Here is a 17443-nt window from a genome sequence, read left to right as displayed (position 1 = left end):
CTTACAGCGAAAAACATCATAAATTAATGTATAGACCCTCCTCATCTCTTGCTCGTCATCGAACGTAACTGGCAATGGCGGTTTACTTAACAAACATCCAGCTTTGGATATATCCCGCACTGTCCAAGTGATAGGCGCTATGTTACTTTTTGCCGTTTTCCTCTCCTGTACGGTAATTTCCGGTACACAAGCCGAGCTCTTGTTCTTGGGTAATATGTTCCATTCATGCAGTTTTGATTCCTTTGAGTCCTCATTATCAATCATTATCCTAAAATTTCACATAATATTAGATATAGAATAAAACGTATACTTTTTTATACATTGTGAAGGTTTATTGAAATATTCCTATTATTTTTTCTATTATTATTTGTTTCACTTTATCGCCTTACTTATTATTCGTCAGTATTTAGTACTAATTATATAAAATAATTCCTGTAATTGTGCATTATCTTGTATCGTAAATACTCCACACTTCAATTTTTTAAATGTCAGCTATAGAAAAAATGTCTTTTTAATTAATTTACACGAATATTAGAGTTGATAAATTAATTTTAAAATCTAGGGATATTTGAACAATCTGTAGATATTTTTCAAGTGTTACTGGCTATTCTGTGGTTCAATATATATTTTTAATATTATACATTTTTTCATATAATATACTGTGATTTCAGTCATTAAAAGTCATTAAAGGTTTCAATATAGGAATCTAAGTAGCAGATCAGATATGAACACATTATTAAAAACATTAGAAAATACTTCAGAATATGAAAACAATGAGGTTATGTTCACAAATTATTTTTTTGGTTATGTACAACAAATAATTATAATAATACTTTTATTGGTATAGTACTTTTTAGATTACCTTTATATATATGTTAAATAAAAGACAACGAAGTATTATTCTCCCACAACGTTTAAAAAGTATATTTTTGGAATTATTGCACCAAAAAGCGACTTGGTTTTACAAATTAAAAAATATTTACTTGTCATATAGTTGTCAAATTAATTTTTGTCAAAATTTTATATTTGTGAACGATGTATAAAATTGTAAAATAATTTCGGATTGTTATTGAAAATTAATATGTTAAAAACATTATATGATATAGGACAGATATGCCAATTTCAAATTAAATACGCTTTGAACAAAGTAAAGGAATACAAGGACGAATTATTCAACAATATCGATTTGGAACTGAAGAGACAAAGAATGCTTGATTATGTGGTACAACCCACTTATAAATTTGTCTTCGCCAAATACACGGATGGTTTTTATAGACCTGCCTCTATAGCTGGAAGAGTTAAGAAAAAGCAAATATTTATGGTTAATTTTTATCACAATAAAAGATGTATTCCAGTGCGACCTGGGGATATTATTTTCAAGCATGGAAACTTGCTTAATTGTAGAGTGTCTTTTCTGAAACAAGGTAAACTCTTGAAAGGTAAAGTTTATGGAAACAATTCACCGGCAAATAGAGGTTTTCCGTCGGTGTTTTATATCAAGAAAAGGCAAAAATGGTTCCAGATACCGTTTAAAAGAGTATTTTTAACCTGGAAACAATTCAACAAATTTAAATTTGATTCTTTAGCCGATAGAAAACATTGTTGTTGGTTGAAAGATTCAATTACAAGAAAGAGTTTCCATTAAAGCACGTAATTAGTAACTGTGATGAATTATTTTATGATGGCAACGTAAACATAAATGTAAATTGTTTTTTAAAAAATTAATAAAGTGATCTAGACAAATTTGAGTGTGTATGATGAATAATAGATGGTATGTATTTTATATATTATACATATAATATATTATACATAAAATAGTTTATTTAGACAAAATTAAAATTTGATAAACGTTGCATTTAAATTTGCGTACCAAGAAGGTTTAAAGAAAGTGAATTGCAAGACTTATTGGACGAGAACCCAAAACGAGAACCTCAAACTCTACTTCTTCTCAAATAATTTTCCGATACCAGATCAGTTGATGATCAGAAATATCTAAAAATTGCCTTTCTTTACTGTGTTTTACTGTATTGTTGCTAAAACTAAGCTGCTGATATCGAATGAAAATGCAATATAGATATGTGTCGATATCAATTGAATACATTGAACGACATGTTGAACATGAACAACAACGAGTAACAGATGCAAATTAATCCTCATGAATAACAACAGTTGATCACATGCTGCAAGAGATGTTAAAGATACGCTGTTGCAGCTCGAACGGCATGTTCTGCTGTATTCAGTGCGCCTTCTGATTAACACTTATTCAGAACAATACAGCATGATTTCCAACTCGGAACTCTACATACAACAATACATAAATTCAACAACAGTATAATACCTAATTATAAAAACAAAAATGCATATGACCAACAATATCGAAAGAGGAAACTGCTTAAAATTTCTAAGAACTTGTCTCGTTTATCAAATTGTTCGTGTGTTTATCAATGTTCTGTTATCAAAAAACAAATGAAGTTTGATTAATTACACTAATAATACTAATAAGGAAACAATAAAAATTATGTTTAAGAATGAAAATAAACTAGCCATATAAGGTAATAAAAAAAAAACATGATAAGATATCAAGTATAGGTAAAAAAATAGATAATACGAAGTTAGGATGGAGGAAACCAAATAACGAAATAGAAGCGATACAAGAGGAAAAAACACAAATACTAGAGACAGAAATAAGAATAAAATCACCGATGATATTTAAAATGGAGGTGTAAGAGATGGAAAATAAGATTCTACTAAAAAATTAAATATAGAATATTGTAAAATAAGGTTAAACATGACGTGGTAAGATAGATAGAAAATGCAGAACAGAAAAAAACAATTGTTTTGGTGCTAAAAACGAAAGTAAGAATAGAAATACTGAATAATAATTAACAATTTATAACCATGTAAAACACTAATTTAGAAATATATAGATAGAGATAGAGGAACATAAAGAGGAGGAAAGGTAGGAAGGGACCAAAGATGTAAAAAGATAGAAATTAGTAAAATATAAACTAAAATACTAATACCAATAAAATAAAGATACAGTAAATGGAGCAAAGGACCAATAAAGCATTAGTAAAAATATGTATAAATGTGGATAAATCTACACAGATAATTTAAAAAATGATCAATATGGTGACTATATTAATCTAATAAAGAAAATATTTAATATTTTTCTAAACAATATACCTTATACCGCAGATTTGTAACGTCTCTTCGCTACTGCTGTTAACATTAGACCTATTGAATTTTGCCATATAACAATGAAACAAGACTCACTGGCCTTTATTTGGCCTTTGAAACTAACCCCAGTGCACGAATATTACATGAAAATTAATCAGAAAGCATGCAAACGTAATTGTTAATTATCAGAAATATTTGTGCCGGTGCCAAAAGATACAAAACATGAACGTTTAATTTAGTTCCTCAAAAGGAATTCACGCAATTAAAGAATGTTCGAAGGGTAACCACTTTTTTATCGAACTTTTAATTATATTTCAAATATACAGATAGTGAGTGAAAAAGTGAAAATCTTTCTACTGGAATAAGACGGTTACAAAATTATGGAAACAAAAGCTTTGCTATGTTATAAGTGTAAAATGATTTATTTGAGATTTTTAAATTCAAAGGGCTTTAAAACGGATGCTTTTAAATAACAAAAAATTATTAAAATGCCAATTTGAGTGTTATTAAAAATATTTAATTTTTGTTTAATCCTAAAAATAGAAACCAGAATGCGATATGATCAGATTAGAATTAAATAAAACGGTACGAAAATTAATTTTACAAAATGGTGGCTTTGAAGGAAAATATACCAAAAAAGCAACCATTTTCAATACCAGTTCTGGTATTCTTCATATTTATAATGAAGTTATGATGTTTCAATATTGAGCATTTGGAAGCAAACTTCAACAAGCGGTTTTAAGAAAGATGTTCAACTCAACTCAATTTAGCCTTACAATGACAATAAACTTACTCAGGACTTTTATTTTCCATCATCCGTTGCTTTTCCACCAGTTTGTAATAAATTTTCGTCTGCCATTCATTGTCACTAGGTAAAATGAGATCATAAAATTCTTCATCCATATCTCCCGTTCCATCTAGTAAGAATTTTTTAACAATCTGTAAAAAACAAACACAATAAACGTTAATACGCCTATAAAAAAATTATATACATTCTTCTATATATCTAAATATTTCTTCCATCACCGTAGTTGTACATATTATTAAGAAAAAATATAATAAAATTAAGTGATATATATATATTATACATCGTTTTCACTGACTTGTGACACGGTGTATTGTCTTGGTGAAACAGCACTTTATTTTTCTTCAAATGCGGCCGTTTTTCGGCGATTTCGTCATTCAAACGGTCCAATAACGCTATGTAATAGTCGCTGTTGATGGTCCTTCCTTTTTCAAGGTAGTCAATGAAAATTATTCCATGCGCATCTCAAAATACAGACGCCATAAATTTGCCAGCCGACTCTTGCGTTTTCCCACGCCTTGGAGTGGGTTCATCGTGTGCAGTCCACTCGGATGACTGTCGATTGAACTTGGAAGAAATGGGACTTGAAATAATGAGCCATGTTTAATCCATTGTCACATATCGACGCAAAAACTTGGGTTTATTACGCTTGATCATCTTCAAAGACTGAATTCCGAATCATCAACTCGTCGTTGTTTTTAGTCAAAAGTGAGCTAGCGTGGCACCTACTTTGCACAGAGCTTTCTCATACCCAAATATTCGTGGATGATATGATGCACACGTTCAGTTGATGTCTTTAGAGTGTCTGTAATTTCAATTTACGGTCATTCAAAATCATTTTGTGGATTTTTTAAATGTTTTCGTCGGTAAAAACCTCTTTTGGGCGTCCACTGTGGTCACCGTCTTCGGTACTTATTTCATCACGTCTAAACTTAGGAAACCAATATTTGAAGGTTGATTTTCCTGGGGCAGTGTCCGGAAACTCGGCATCAAGCGAAGTTTTTGCTTCAAATGTATTTTTTCCCTTCAAAAAGCAATATTTTCAACATGCGAAATTGCTTTTTATCCATTTTCTTCACAATATCACACCGTATGTTCCTTCAAAAACATACGGATTTAATTATAGTAGCGCCATCTATATATCAGACCGGAGACCGTTAAGTTACTTTGTACATACGTCATCTAAATCTGTGACGTCATAACGTCGCAATGTTGCCGCATCAACTCTGTGTTTTAGTTCAGTTTTGCTTCGACACACAACAAAATTATAATTTATTATTATATATATATATATATATATATATATATATATATATATATATATAAATTTCAGATACAATCATAGAAGATCATAGAAGCAAAACTGACAAAATTCAATAAATTAATATTTATATCAACAATAATAAATATTAAAATAAATATTAAAACAATATACTTACAAATAAGGCATTGTTGATTTCATGATAGTAAAATTTCTGCAAAAAATGTCCTAATTTTCTACAAAATCCGATCGCGTTTTACGAGCGCGAGAAATTTAGCGTCTGGTTCTTATCGAAATAAATATCGTTTAATTTGGCCGTTTAACTGTCAGTACGGAATCACGAAAATTCATTTGTTTGCTTGTTGTTTTCCGTTGGCGATAAAATTTAACAGATTCCTGTTAATACCGATTACTGTTGATAATATAATAATATATTTATAATAAACTATTAATCCAATCCATATATATATATATATATATATATATATATATATAGAAACTAACAAAATAACAAAAGTTGCTTCACTCAAAATGCTATAATTCACAAACTAATGATGCGACAGCTGTCAAATTCACACACGCACCTTTTGGAGTTAGAGCTAACTCAAAAACATATGGATTTAATTCTAGTAGTGCTACCTATGTGTTAGGCCTTGGACTTTTCAATTGACCTGTTATAAGGTCACCTAAGGCGTATTGAAGATGTTTACAGATCTCTAGCCATAGACTATTCCAATTAGGAAAAAGCTTTGAAAAGCATCCCGAGTGTGTGGACTCGCAGCACATGTATCACAGTTCAGGATGTAAAGTCACCAAAGATGGACTGAAATTGCTGTGAACTGACAAAATTTTAGAATGTATGGCAACCAAATGCGGATTGCATTAATTCAGTTTTTCATCCGTGGCCTATTGAAATGTGGAGACTTCAAAAGTGGTGAAACTATGCCCTACAGGGTATACCATGCAATTTTGGGTAGAAACAGAAAAAACCAAACTGAAGGTCAAAGGCGATACTCAAAATTAATTGTATTGCAGCTATAAGCTGCCCAGACGGGACAACGATCACATACATCCCTGTGGTAATTTCTTTAATAGGGATATCACGTGACTGTTACAATACTGGCTACGAACTGCAATTTCAAGGAAACGGAGCCACGTGTTAAGATTGAATGGTGTAATAAGTGAGATGTCTAAAAATAGATGTCATCGAGTTTTGGTTTTGATTTGTTTTGTGATAGATTAAAAACTTCACTGTCAATTTGTATCGTCATTTTTATACGTAAAAGTTTATTGTGTTTTAAATATCTCGCATTTCATAATCCATATGCAACACCAGTTAAAGCTTCAGCATTTGTATCAATATATGTAGTTTCAAAGTATTGGTATCGTCCTGTATCTTGACTTAATGATGTCTTTTAGTCTATTCAGGGCATTTTGCTTCAGAAGCTATAACAATTTTAGCAGATTTCAGCAAAATATAGAATAATAAATAACAGTGACATTTATGGTGTGAATTTTTAAGTGTGAATTTGATAGAAATCTTGATCTCGATAATTGTTGCCTATTTATCCATATCCTCAAAATATTCATATTTTATATCACAGGTCGGAATTCTAAATGAAAGGATTGTTATGTTTCTAAAAAAATACTAACTTCAATAAATCAATTGCGAGTTAATCTCTCACAAGGATTTCAAAACCAATCAGGACCATTTACTGATGAATATATATGTGAGAATTGAGAGTGGGCAAGTAGTTTTCACCATAAAACTAGTGGATTCTACTATGATTTATTCGAGAAACCAGCTCAGAAGCTTATTCAATTACCCTTGAATAAGGACTCTTCCTTTTTCCTCAGACCACACTCGTGCTAAGACTGCCCTGATTTTGGGCCGGTGTGGGGGGTGTAGGCTTTATCCCAACTACTTACGGCTAATAATTAGCGTTTGCTCACATATATTACTGACTATAAACGTCTTAATTTAAAAAAAATCCTTTATTTTATTATAAATAATTTCAGTCAAACTTGCAATTATTTATATGCCCTAAAAACCATGTTAAATACGCTTAAGGTAATACGCTTTAGGTAATCTATAGATACTTTAAGAGTTCTTAACAGTAACAGTTTCATTCCATTTTAGTAACTCGTAATACACTACATCTTTCCTTATCCCCCCATATGCGCAACAAGTATATTCCGCACATTGCTGTGAATATGTCATTTCGGTGTTAATATGAATATTTTTATGAGTTTAACGATATAAGTTTTTGCACATAAGATAGATAGGCTTAGTAACTTTTTATCGTTTGTCATAATATGTAACAGAAAAGTTTTTTTTCTGTCAATACAACCGCAACACTGAAACGGATCGAAATGATATTTTTAATTAATTCATATGGTAGCCATTTTAGTAGCTTTTTGAATATTGCTTATTGCATATAATAAACATCTGGATGGTATGAAAGTTATTTGCAAATTTAGGCTAGGTTTTTGTTTAATTGGGCAATTCGTTATCTTCAAACATTTTTGGTCCTCCATAATTTGAATCATGAAACCGACAATCAGTTAATCGTTTATCAAAATATATACAAATATATTATTATATATTTAAAGTCTGCTATTGTTTAATCATTTATTTTTCAAAAATTAAAATATTTAATATTAAAATTAGGTAACTTAATCGATAATCTTATATAATAAAATTATGGGGAAAATTTATGTAATATATTATATTAAAAAGTTATAAATAAACATACTTAGTTGAGGAACTTCCAAGGTTATTTATTGTGTATTTTTTGCATGCAAAAAACATTAATTTGAAAGTATAATAATTCTTTTAGTTTTATTTAAGTATGAATAATCTATAGTGTTCATGACGCGACTCACTAAAAATTGCAAATTTTTTTGCAAATTCAACGCTTTATTGTAAAGAATCTTGTTTACATTATTATTCTATATGTCTGTGATAATTTATAGATATAAAAATTTGAAAATATAAATAACGACAGTGTTACGCTTAATAAAACAAATCAAGGAAATAAGTATAACAATATACAAGTTAATATCAATTATAATTTTAAAATATATTTCAATAAATTATTATCAGAGTTAGGTCTAAATCCGGTGAGCTCCAAACTAACGCGCCAAACTGAAAATATATAGCTAATTTAATATAACAACTAAAACGAAAATAAATATACATAAAAGCGAAAAATTAAAGCTTAATATTTTGATTAAAGTTAAACTTATCTTACCCATAATTTAAACTGATGCAGCAATGCTTTATTAGTAATTAAATTGGTTTCAAATTTTAAAACCAATCAGGACCATTTACTAATAAAAATATACGTGAGAATTGAGGGTGGGCAAGTAGTTTTCATCATAAAACTAGTGGATTCTACTATGATTTATTGGAGAAGCCATTTCAGAAGCTTATTCAGTTACTCTTGAATTAGGACTCTTTCTTTTTCCTCAGGCCACATTCGTGCCAAGACTGCCCTGATTTTGGGCCGGTGTAGGGGAGGCTTTATCCCAAATACTTAGGGCCAATAAATAGCCCATTGACTATAAACGTCTTAATTAAAAAAAAATCCTTTATTTTATTATAAATAATTTAAGTCAAACTTGCAGTTATTTATATGCCCTAAAAAACATGTTAAATACGCTTAAAGTAATAAGCTTTTGGTAATCTATAGATACTTTAAGAGTTCTTAACAGTAACAGTTTCATTCCATTTTAGTAACTCGTAATACACTACATCTTTCCTTATCCCCCCATATGCGCAAAAAGTATATTCCGCACATTGCTGTGAATATGTCATTTCGGTCTTGATATGAATATTTTTTATGAGTTTAAGGATATGAGTTTTTGCACACAAGATAGATAGGCTTAGTAACTTTTCATCGTTTGTCATAATATGCAACAGAAAAGTTTTTTTCCCTGGCAGTCAATACAACAGCAACACTGAAACGGATCGAAATGATATTTTTAATTAATTCATATGGTAGCCATTTTAGTAGCTTTTTGAATATTGCTTATTGCATATAATAAACATCTGGATGGTATGAAAGTTCTTTGCAAATTTGGACTAGGTTTTTGTTTAATAGGGCAATTCGTTATCTTCAAACATTTTTGGTCCTCCATAATTTGAATCATGAAACCGACAATCAGTTAATCGCTTATCAAAATATATACAAATATATTATTATATATTTAAAGTCTGCTAATGTTTAATCATAAATTTTTCAAAAATTAAAATATTTAATATTAAAATTAGGTAACTTAATCGATAATCCTATATATTAAAATTATGGGGAAAATTTATGTAATATATTATATTAAAATGTTATAAATAAAAATACTTAGTTGCGGAACTTCCAAGGTTATTTATTGTGTATTTTTTTGCATGCAAAAAACATTAATTTGAAAGTATAATAATTCTTTTAGTTTTATTTAAGTATGAATAATCGATAGTGTTCATGACGCGACTCACTAAAAATTGCAATTTTTTTTGCAAATTCAACGCTTTATTTAAAGAATCTTGTTTACATTATTATTCTATATGTCTGTGATAATTTATAGATATAAAAATCTGAAAATATTAATAACGACACTGTTACGCTTAATAAAAACAAATCAAGGAAATAAGTATAAACAATATGCAAGTTAATATCAATTATAATTTTAAAATATATTTCAATAAATTATTATCAGAGTTAGGTCTAAATCCGGTGAGCGCCAAACTAGCGCGCCAAACTGAAAATATATAGCTAATTTAATATAACAACTAACACGAAAATTAATATACGTAAAAGCGAAAAATTAAAACCTAATATTTTGATTAAAGTCAAACTTATCTTACCCATAATTTAAACTCGTGCAGCATTGCTTTATCAGTAATTAAATTGGTTTCAGCCATCACACCATAACTTCACTTCTCATTAAATGAATTATTTCTTACGCCGGGATAAAATATTATGACCACAATACTACAAATATTATTTTCCATTAAAACTCATTAAAAGAACATTAAATTTCTATTCCTGATCTTGGCGTAGCAATATAATATTGATAAAACAATATCTATATTTTTGTAGTCACATCGAAAAAAAAAACAAAGAACTGTGCGAAAGATGCGAAAGAGTTATTTATTCTCAGAGATACTTTTATTTTATAATATATAGGCAAGCTTTTTTCCGTTTTCGGTATAAAAGAAATAGCATTGCATGCGCAGTAGGTAAATATTAAATTAAATATACAAACACTTATTAGATTAGTTTTTATGTTATATATATTAGTAATATTATCAAATTCAAATTATTATGCGTGGAATATTGGATAATAAACGTTAAATAACTATTTGATTTTATATCTTAAAATCAAATCTCAATTTCAAAATTCAATCATTACATCGAAAAGATGTTAAAAACTAGATGAGGGTTGGTCATTTGTTCATGCATTTACCAATAACCAAACCGAAATATATTGAAATATAACATTAAAATAATTTGCATAAAGTTTCAACAAGAGACTAAGTGTAAGAGTAGAATTAACCACACTTTGAGACAAATTTCTGCCTAGTCATCGTTCTCAGCAAAGTTTATATTTGAAGCATATGTTGGTGTTCTAGCATTAATGAGGCTCAGGTGGAACACCTTCCACCTGCTTCAAATGTAAACTTTGCTGAGAACGATGAAATTATCAGGAATGTCAGCTCCGTTCACTCTCAAGTGCCTCCAAGTTCTTCTAGACCACCTAATTACTCCAAAAATACTCACGTAAATTATTCGGTACAAGAAGACCTCGTGTTTCGATAATATCTCGATAGCCCAACTCAAAAAGCTTCTCTAGAAGCAGCGCTCCGAACTAACTTATATCATCAATGCTATTCTTAGGCTGCAGCACTTCCCATTCATATGGAAACAGTCATTCATCTAATATTCCCCAAAAAAGGAGCTAAGTCATCACCTCCTGACTACAGGCCTATCAGCCTATTAAGTTCCATCTCTAAACTTGCTGAAAGAGCAATTCTCTATGCTCTTAATTATTTTACGAACGCAAACAATATCATTCCAGATGAGTAATTCGGATTCCGCGTCAAAAACTCAGCCGTTCATCAGGCCCATCGGCGGGCCGCAAAACTAAACTTCCAAAAGTATCCTCTTGGACCTAACCAAATCCTTTGACACGAAGGCTTAAAGTCGAAATGCATTCGATTAGGTCTACTCGATGACCTAACCGCTCTTATCAAATCATTTCTGTCAGGCCGATCGATCCAGGTGAAAATTAAAGATATTCTGTCTAGCCGGAAAACTTTTATTTAATATTTTTCTTTCAGATATCCCTAGGATACTACATATTGAGACAGCTTTTTACGCAAACGACAGTTCTTCAAGAGTAGAGTCCAGAAATGACGCAATGAGGCGGTCCAGTGGTTACATTTCTGGAGGTTGCAAGTCAACCCACAGAAAACCCAGGCCATCTTCTTCCACAAGAAACATTTTTCATCGAGCATTTCGCGTCTTAAAATCGAGAGCGCTCAAATTTCATGATCAGTAGAGGCAACCTACCTCGGTCTTATCTTCGATCGGAATGTTAGGTGGAATCCCCAGATTCAAGGGCCCCTCCATAACGGTCAAGGTTTTGTAAATCTGCTGTTCCCAATCATCAGCCGGATTTGCAGGCTTCCCCCTCAATAAAATCTCTCCTGTATAAGATGCTGGTTCGATCAGTCGTTCTATACGGCTCCAGTGTCCTCTCATCTAGTCAGGTCAAACGTTTTCAAGTTTTTTATAACAAAATTCTCAGGAGAATAATCCTCCTCCTGGTTCGTCAAGAATAATCAAATTCATAGAGAAACAGATGTCCCCCATGTTCACGATTTCATATCGGAGCTCTACTCGAAATATTCCTCCGCTCTTCGTCTCTCGGTTAATAGATGTATTACCGAGCTGGTTGATAGGCCAATAACTATCCAGCCTTATTCTATCACAGCCGACACTACCCCGTCGTGCTCTTACTCCCAATTGTCTCGACCTTTTCCATTGAACTATTAACTCAGATATCGCAAGCTGTATTGTGTGATAACGACGCCATGTCCTCGTCAAACCCCCGTGCTTCTTAACGGTGTTACCGGTTACGGGCACCATCCTTACCAACAGTAAGAAGTATCAGTTAGAGTCATTAGTCATGAGTCATCAGCTGATCCTAACTGGTAAAAGTAAAAATAACATTAGGTTAAATCTCTCTTTTCTAAAAAAGCTATGAAATATTGAACTAGAATACAAAAAATAAGTAAATAATTAATTAAAAAATATTATAACACCAAAATGCAAATGCTTCTCAACCAGACCATGTGATCAAAATAAATGCAAATCAGAAAAAAAAGCAGAATCTCTGATGAATACACTAAGCTTACAGCTTGTTGTGTGTTTAAAATTGAATTACATTTAGTTCACTCATTACAAAAGCAAGATGAAATATTAAAATAGCATTGAATTTTTTGTAATTTTTGTATTGTGGATGAATAAATAGTGCTCCTCGATATTAATGAACAATCTAAATAGAACTTGGAAAATGGATCCTCTAAATATTCCCGGTGTAGGCACGTTTTATATTGCAAAGACATAGTTTTCTTTCTTTTGTTCGATTTCGTTACATGAAGAATTCGTAATTATGTAAACCTTTCATTGTAATCTATATCTCTAAATGTATACCTCAACTGTACACTAATTGTAGTATCTCAAACAAATAACATCATTTATAATACAATCTCGGGGAAATAAACATGTAGAATTTGTCTAAAGCATCGCATTTGGAAAATCTCAAGCTTATAAATATCATACTGTAATAGGGTTTTGAAGTTTTGGAGGTGTTAACAAGTTCTAGAGCAATACAGAATGATTGTTAATATAAGCGGTGGAAAAAGACAAATTTTAATATTGATTATAATAGTTTATCTTTCCCACAAGCATCATTTTAGGGAAGCGAAAGCCTTGGACGTTTCGGCTTATTACTTCAACAGTAAATACCACTTTCACTTTCTTCTTCTGTTATCACTGAACTCTGCATTTGCTCTAACTGGATCCCGTTGAGATTTACAATAGCAGATGATCCGTCAGTAGTCATTATATTTTCCTCCTTAAATCACAAGTTCTGCAACGCTAACTAGGAAAAATGTTAAAAGCCTCAACATATGTATCAGCGAATACAGCAATATTATCAGCAAACATAAGATCAAGAAGTTTCATATTGAAGATCAAATCTATTTTTAAAAACATTTCGTGTAATTTAATCGAGTACTATATTGAAAAAAAGTGGAGATACAACATCTCTTGGGCGAACTAACTCAAAATAAAAATGAATTTGACAAATGATTCGTATTCATACGTAGCTCTCCATCTCCCAATAATTTTTAGGGGATACTCTAGGGATCAGTGTCCAAAGCTAGCCAAAGGGAAGGTCAAGCAATATGTATGCAGTATAGAATCGAATTCAGCGAACATCAGTCAAAACGACAGTCGCACGCTGTTCACATATTACAAATTCTTTTGTATCATCTCGTGGAATGCGAAAATTTTATCTGCACAGCCGCAATTTGATCTAAATTCTGGCTTGGTTCTTTGCAAACTCTTTGAACTCTCATTTCAATGATTCTCATAAACAGTTCTTCTACAATTGATATGAGACTTATACGTCGATAATTTTTGCAATGTTTACTATCTCTTTTCTCAGTATAGGAACAATTATTGCTCTCTCACACGCTGATGGAACACTCTTCGATTCCCAAATTTATACGAATAGAATGTACAGCTGTTGAAAGAATATTTCACCATCAACCTGAATTACTTTTGACTCCGCTTGGTCAACTCCAGCCGTCCTATGACACTTCAATTATCTTACTGTCATTCCAAATTACTCATAATTATGTTTCTGGAAAGTCAGTATATAACATTCTTCAGCTGACCAGGTGTTTTATCAAATACAACGAAATTAAAATTTCAAAAACATTCAAATTATATTTAGAACTTAAAATATAATTTATAAGCAATACCGGAGACTTACAATAACATTTTTATTTAAATAGGAAAACTATAATATTCGCAAATTGTGTTTCGCAATTGGTGCAATATGATATATTCAGAGCTAATAAAATATACGTTATCTATACGTCCACGAAAATCCCTCAAAACTACTTCACAATCCTAATAATAGTATCAGTTATTGATGGTTCTGATAGTTCTAATTTCATTCAAGCAAAAAATAATAATTTCTCTAAAACCTAAAATACAAACAATCTTATAATTAATTTCCTTAAACCCCTTGCATTACCTTTCCGAGCTCAAGAACAATTAGCGAGTATTTGCTACCGTTTACTATCATCTATTTATAGTACTTTACTACATCGCTTTCATTGTACATCATTTAAACGTACAAATAAATATTTACATTTAATATTTTATATATATAATATTTATATATTTATATATATAGATATCCACATGTCAATAAATTTTATATTATTTTTATGTTACATATATATTTAAATCCATAAACCTAAAACAACGAGATATCGAAAAACATATCGTAAAAAACTTATTGAGAATAAACATAAATTATTGCATATTTTCAAAATTTAATATTTAACAATTAGTAAATCCAACAAATTAATAGGCGTCATTTAAAATAAAAACAAAATAATATTTTCATAACACAATATACTAGGCTCCATGTATAGTTATCTAATATATCAAGTCAGCCAAGACTGTTTATATCACTCACGTCATTGATGTCATTGATCCGTGCATACCATCGAAAGAAAGCATTGTTCTCTATGGGTCTAACAAGGTCACTTTCGCAGGTACAAAAACCTCAGTATTTCAAGCTGTTTCGTCAGATATTCCCAGATATATCGAGAGATTGACGTTCTGAAAGTCTGGATATTTATTTTCTGATATTTATTTTTAATTATTTTTAGTTACTTGTAATTGATTTCGTGGCACTTGGAAAAAAAATTATTTTGGAGTTGACCGATGTGCCTCGTCTCCACTGGAGTCGGTTTTTCAGGTCATTGCTCTCACAACCTTGATGAATTTCTTGGTCACTAGGTATCACACGATTATAGCCAAAAGTATAGACACCTAGCTCTTGATAGATCGTTGTGCCCAGGAAAGATTATCCGACTACGGTATCATCTTCAACTTGACGAAATATCAACAAAAGATCAGAGGTTCCGCTGAAAGAGGTTTTGAGTAAAATTTAGTCCGATATAACCGACTCAAACCAGTCGTTTTATGAGCAAGTCCGACTTTTTTCGGGCTAGGTAGCGAGGACCGAGAAAAAAGTCCTCTACGGAAGTCCTTTCCTCTATTGCGCTGGTTTTAAGAAATCAACCGTAATTTTGTGTGGCAGTTTTCATTACTTTTTTTCTATGTCATTACTCTTTCGAGCGGGAAGGTAGGTGTGTAAGTGATTTGGGAATTCTTGGAAGCATTGACTTTAAAATGAGGTAAGTTTAAAAATTATCTTTATTCTATAATTTTTTAACTAGAAAACTTAAGGCATTAAACATATGTATACACTTTTAGGCAAATACTATAGTGTGAGACTGATTACCGTTTTCGTAAGCTATTCACCCATGTTTTTATCTTTTGTCGGCGCTTATAATGCTGAATGGAGTTTGTGCTTTTTAAGAGCAGATATTCCTATATATCAGAAATTAAAAGAGAATGACAAACCAAAAACGAGTGACTGATGATATGCTTGAGATTTTGCGTATAGCACGCGATTTTAAAATTGATGAATTTTCACTTAGAAAACGTTTAAAAATGGGCTGTGGTGTTACTTCGCTTGAGCGTTTTAAGAGCACTTTTAATCCAGATCAAGAAGCTCAGTTAGCAGATTATTGCAACAAATGGATGCACGGTTTTATGGGATAGTAAAAAAGTCTTTCCGACATTTAGCCTACCAGTTGGCAGTAAACAATATTATTACACACAATTTTAATAAACAGACTCAGCTAGCTGGAGAAGACTGGACACAATCATTTTTAAAAAGACATAAGTTTGTTTTACGGACTCCCCAAAAACAAGCGTTGAAAGAATGATGAGCTTTAATAACACTCAATTTTATCTAAGTTATATCTAAATACAAATTTCAACAAGCCGAACCCATAACATGGACTAAAGCGGTATCTCAACAGTTCCCAATAGGATACCTAAACTTATATTAAGCAAAAGCAAACAAAGTGTAAACAAAGTAACATCGGCTAAGAGTAGGCAACTGATGACAGTCGTCTGTTATTTTAGTTCATCCGGTCATTACATCCCTCCAGCCCTGATTTTTCCTAGAAAACGTTCTAAACCTGAACTTCTATCTGTGCACCCCCTGAGTCTGTGATGTTTATATCAAATAGTGGATACATGAATACGGAGCTATTTCAGCAGCATTAAAATATTTCCAGAAACATGTAAGAACTAAGAACCGAAACAGATCCGGTGTTGCTTATATTAGATAATCATATTTCACACTGCAGTCTAGAAGAAGTCAAATTTTGCAAGGCAAATTATATTCATTTATTGAGCATACCACCACATTTAAGCTATAAAGTTCAACCGCTCGATCGGTGTTTTTCCAAGTCGCTCAAAGAGATTACAAAACATTTCGCCTATTTAAAGAGCTCTACAGTGGAAAAAGGTACTAATGCGTTCATATCCTGCTGAGTAACACCTTTGAATAGATTTATGTTCGGAGATAAATATTGTTTACCATCATTTGTAACCGAAGACGAAAACGCAGACTAGGTTCCGCATCAAACCGCTGATATAATGGATGTTGAATACTTTAATGATAACATACATTTAATAGATTTTACTAAAGAATCTCAAAGAGAAAACACATTTAAACCAGGCCCTAGCACATGACCTAAACCATCTACGTCTCGGGAGTGCCAGCTATGTGAAAACACTTCAAGTAAAGAACATTCCATGATACTAACAAACCCTAAATCGCCATACGATGTGAAATATCTTAAAGCTCCAAAGTGTGTTTAAAAATAACAAATGGGAAATCATCAAAAATTGTTACATCAATCCCAAATAAGGAAGAATTAGAAAACAATCGAATACAAAAGCTACAAACGGAAAGAAAAAAAGAAGCTAGAAAATTAATTAAAAGCCGTGGAAAAGGAAGTTTATTGT

The 17443-nt window shown here is 31.3% G+C and overlaps 1 protein-coding gene across 2 annotated transcripts in view; it reads right to left on the bottom strand.

Moving 5' to 3' along the window:
- The window catches only part of LOC143191222 (uncharacterized), a 68709-nt gene that overhangs the window by 20972 nt on the left and 30294 nt on the right, over positions 1–17443 (bottom strand). Inside the window, exons 3-4 of one of the 2 annotated variants that reach the window (XM_076396097.1) lie at positions 3974–4119; positions 6–268 (exon numbers count right to left, since the gene is read on the bottom strand). In XM_076396097.1, the coding sequence (XP_076252212.1) occupies positions 6–268; positions 3974–4119 (409 nt within the window). Of the gene's footprint in view, positions 1–5; positions 269–320; positions 402–3973; positions 4120–17443 lie in introns of those variants that run through there. The other variant, XM_076396098.1, reaches the window with a different exon arrangement.

This window comes from Rhynchophorus ferrugineus, unplaced genomic scaffold (genome assembly GCF_030347505.1).
Source record: "Rhynchophorus ferrugineus isolate W39M unplaced genomic scaffold, kcgeb_rfMv2 rfM2, whole genome shotgun sequence".
NCBI classification, from domain to species: Eukaryota; Metazoa; Arthropoda; class Insecta; order Coleoptera; family Curculionidae; genus Rhynchophorus; species Rhynchophorus ferrugineus.
The sequence above is the reverse complement of the archived record's forward strand: the minus strand, read 5'-3'. Positions and strand labels throughout refer to the sequence as shown.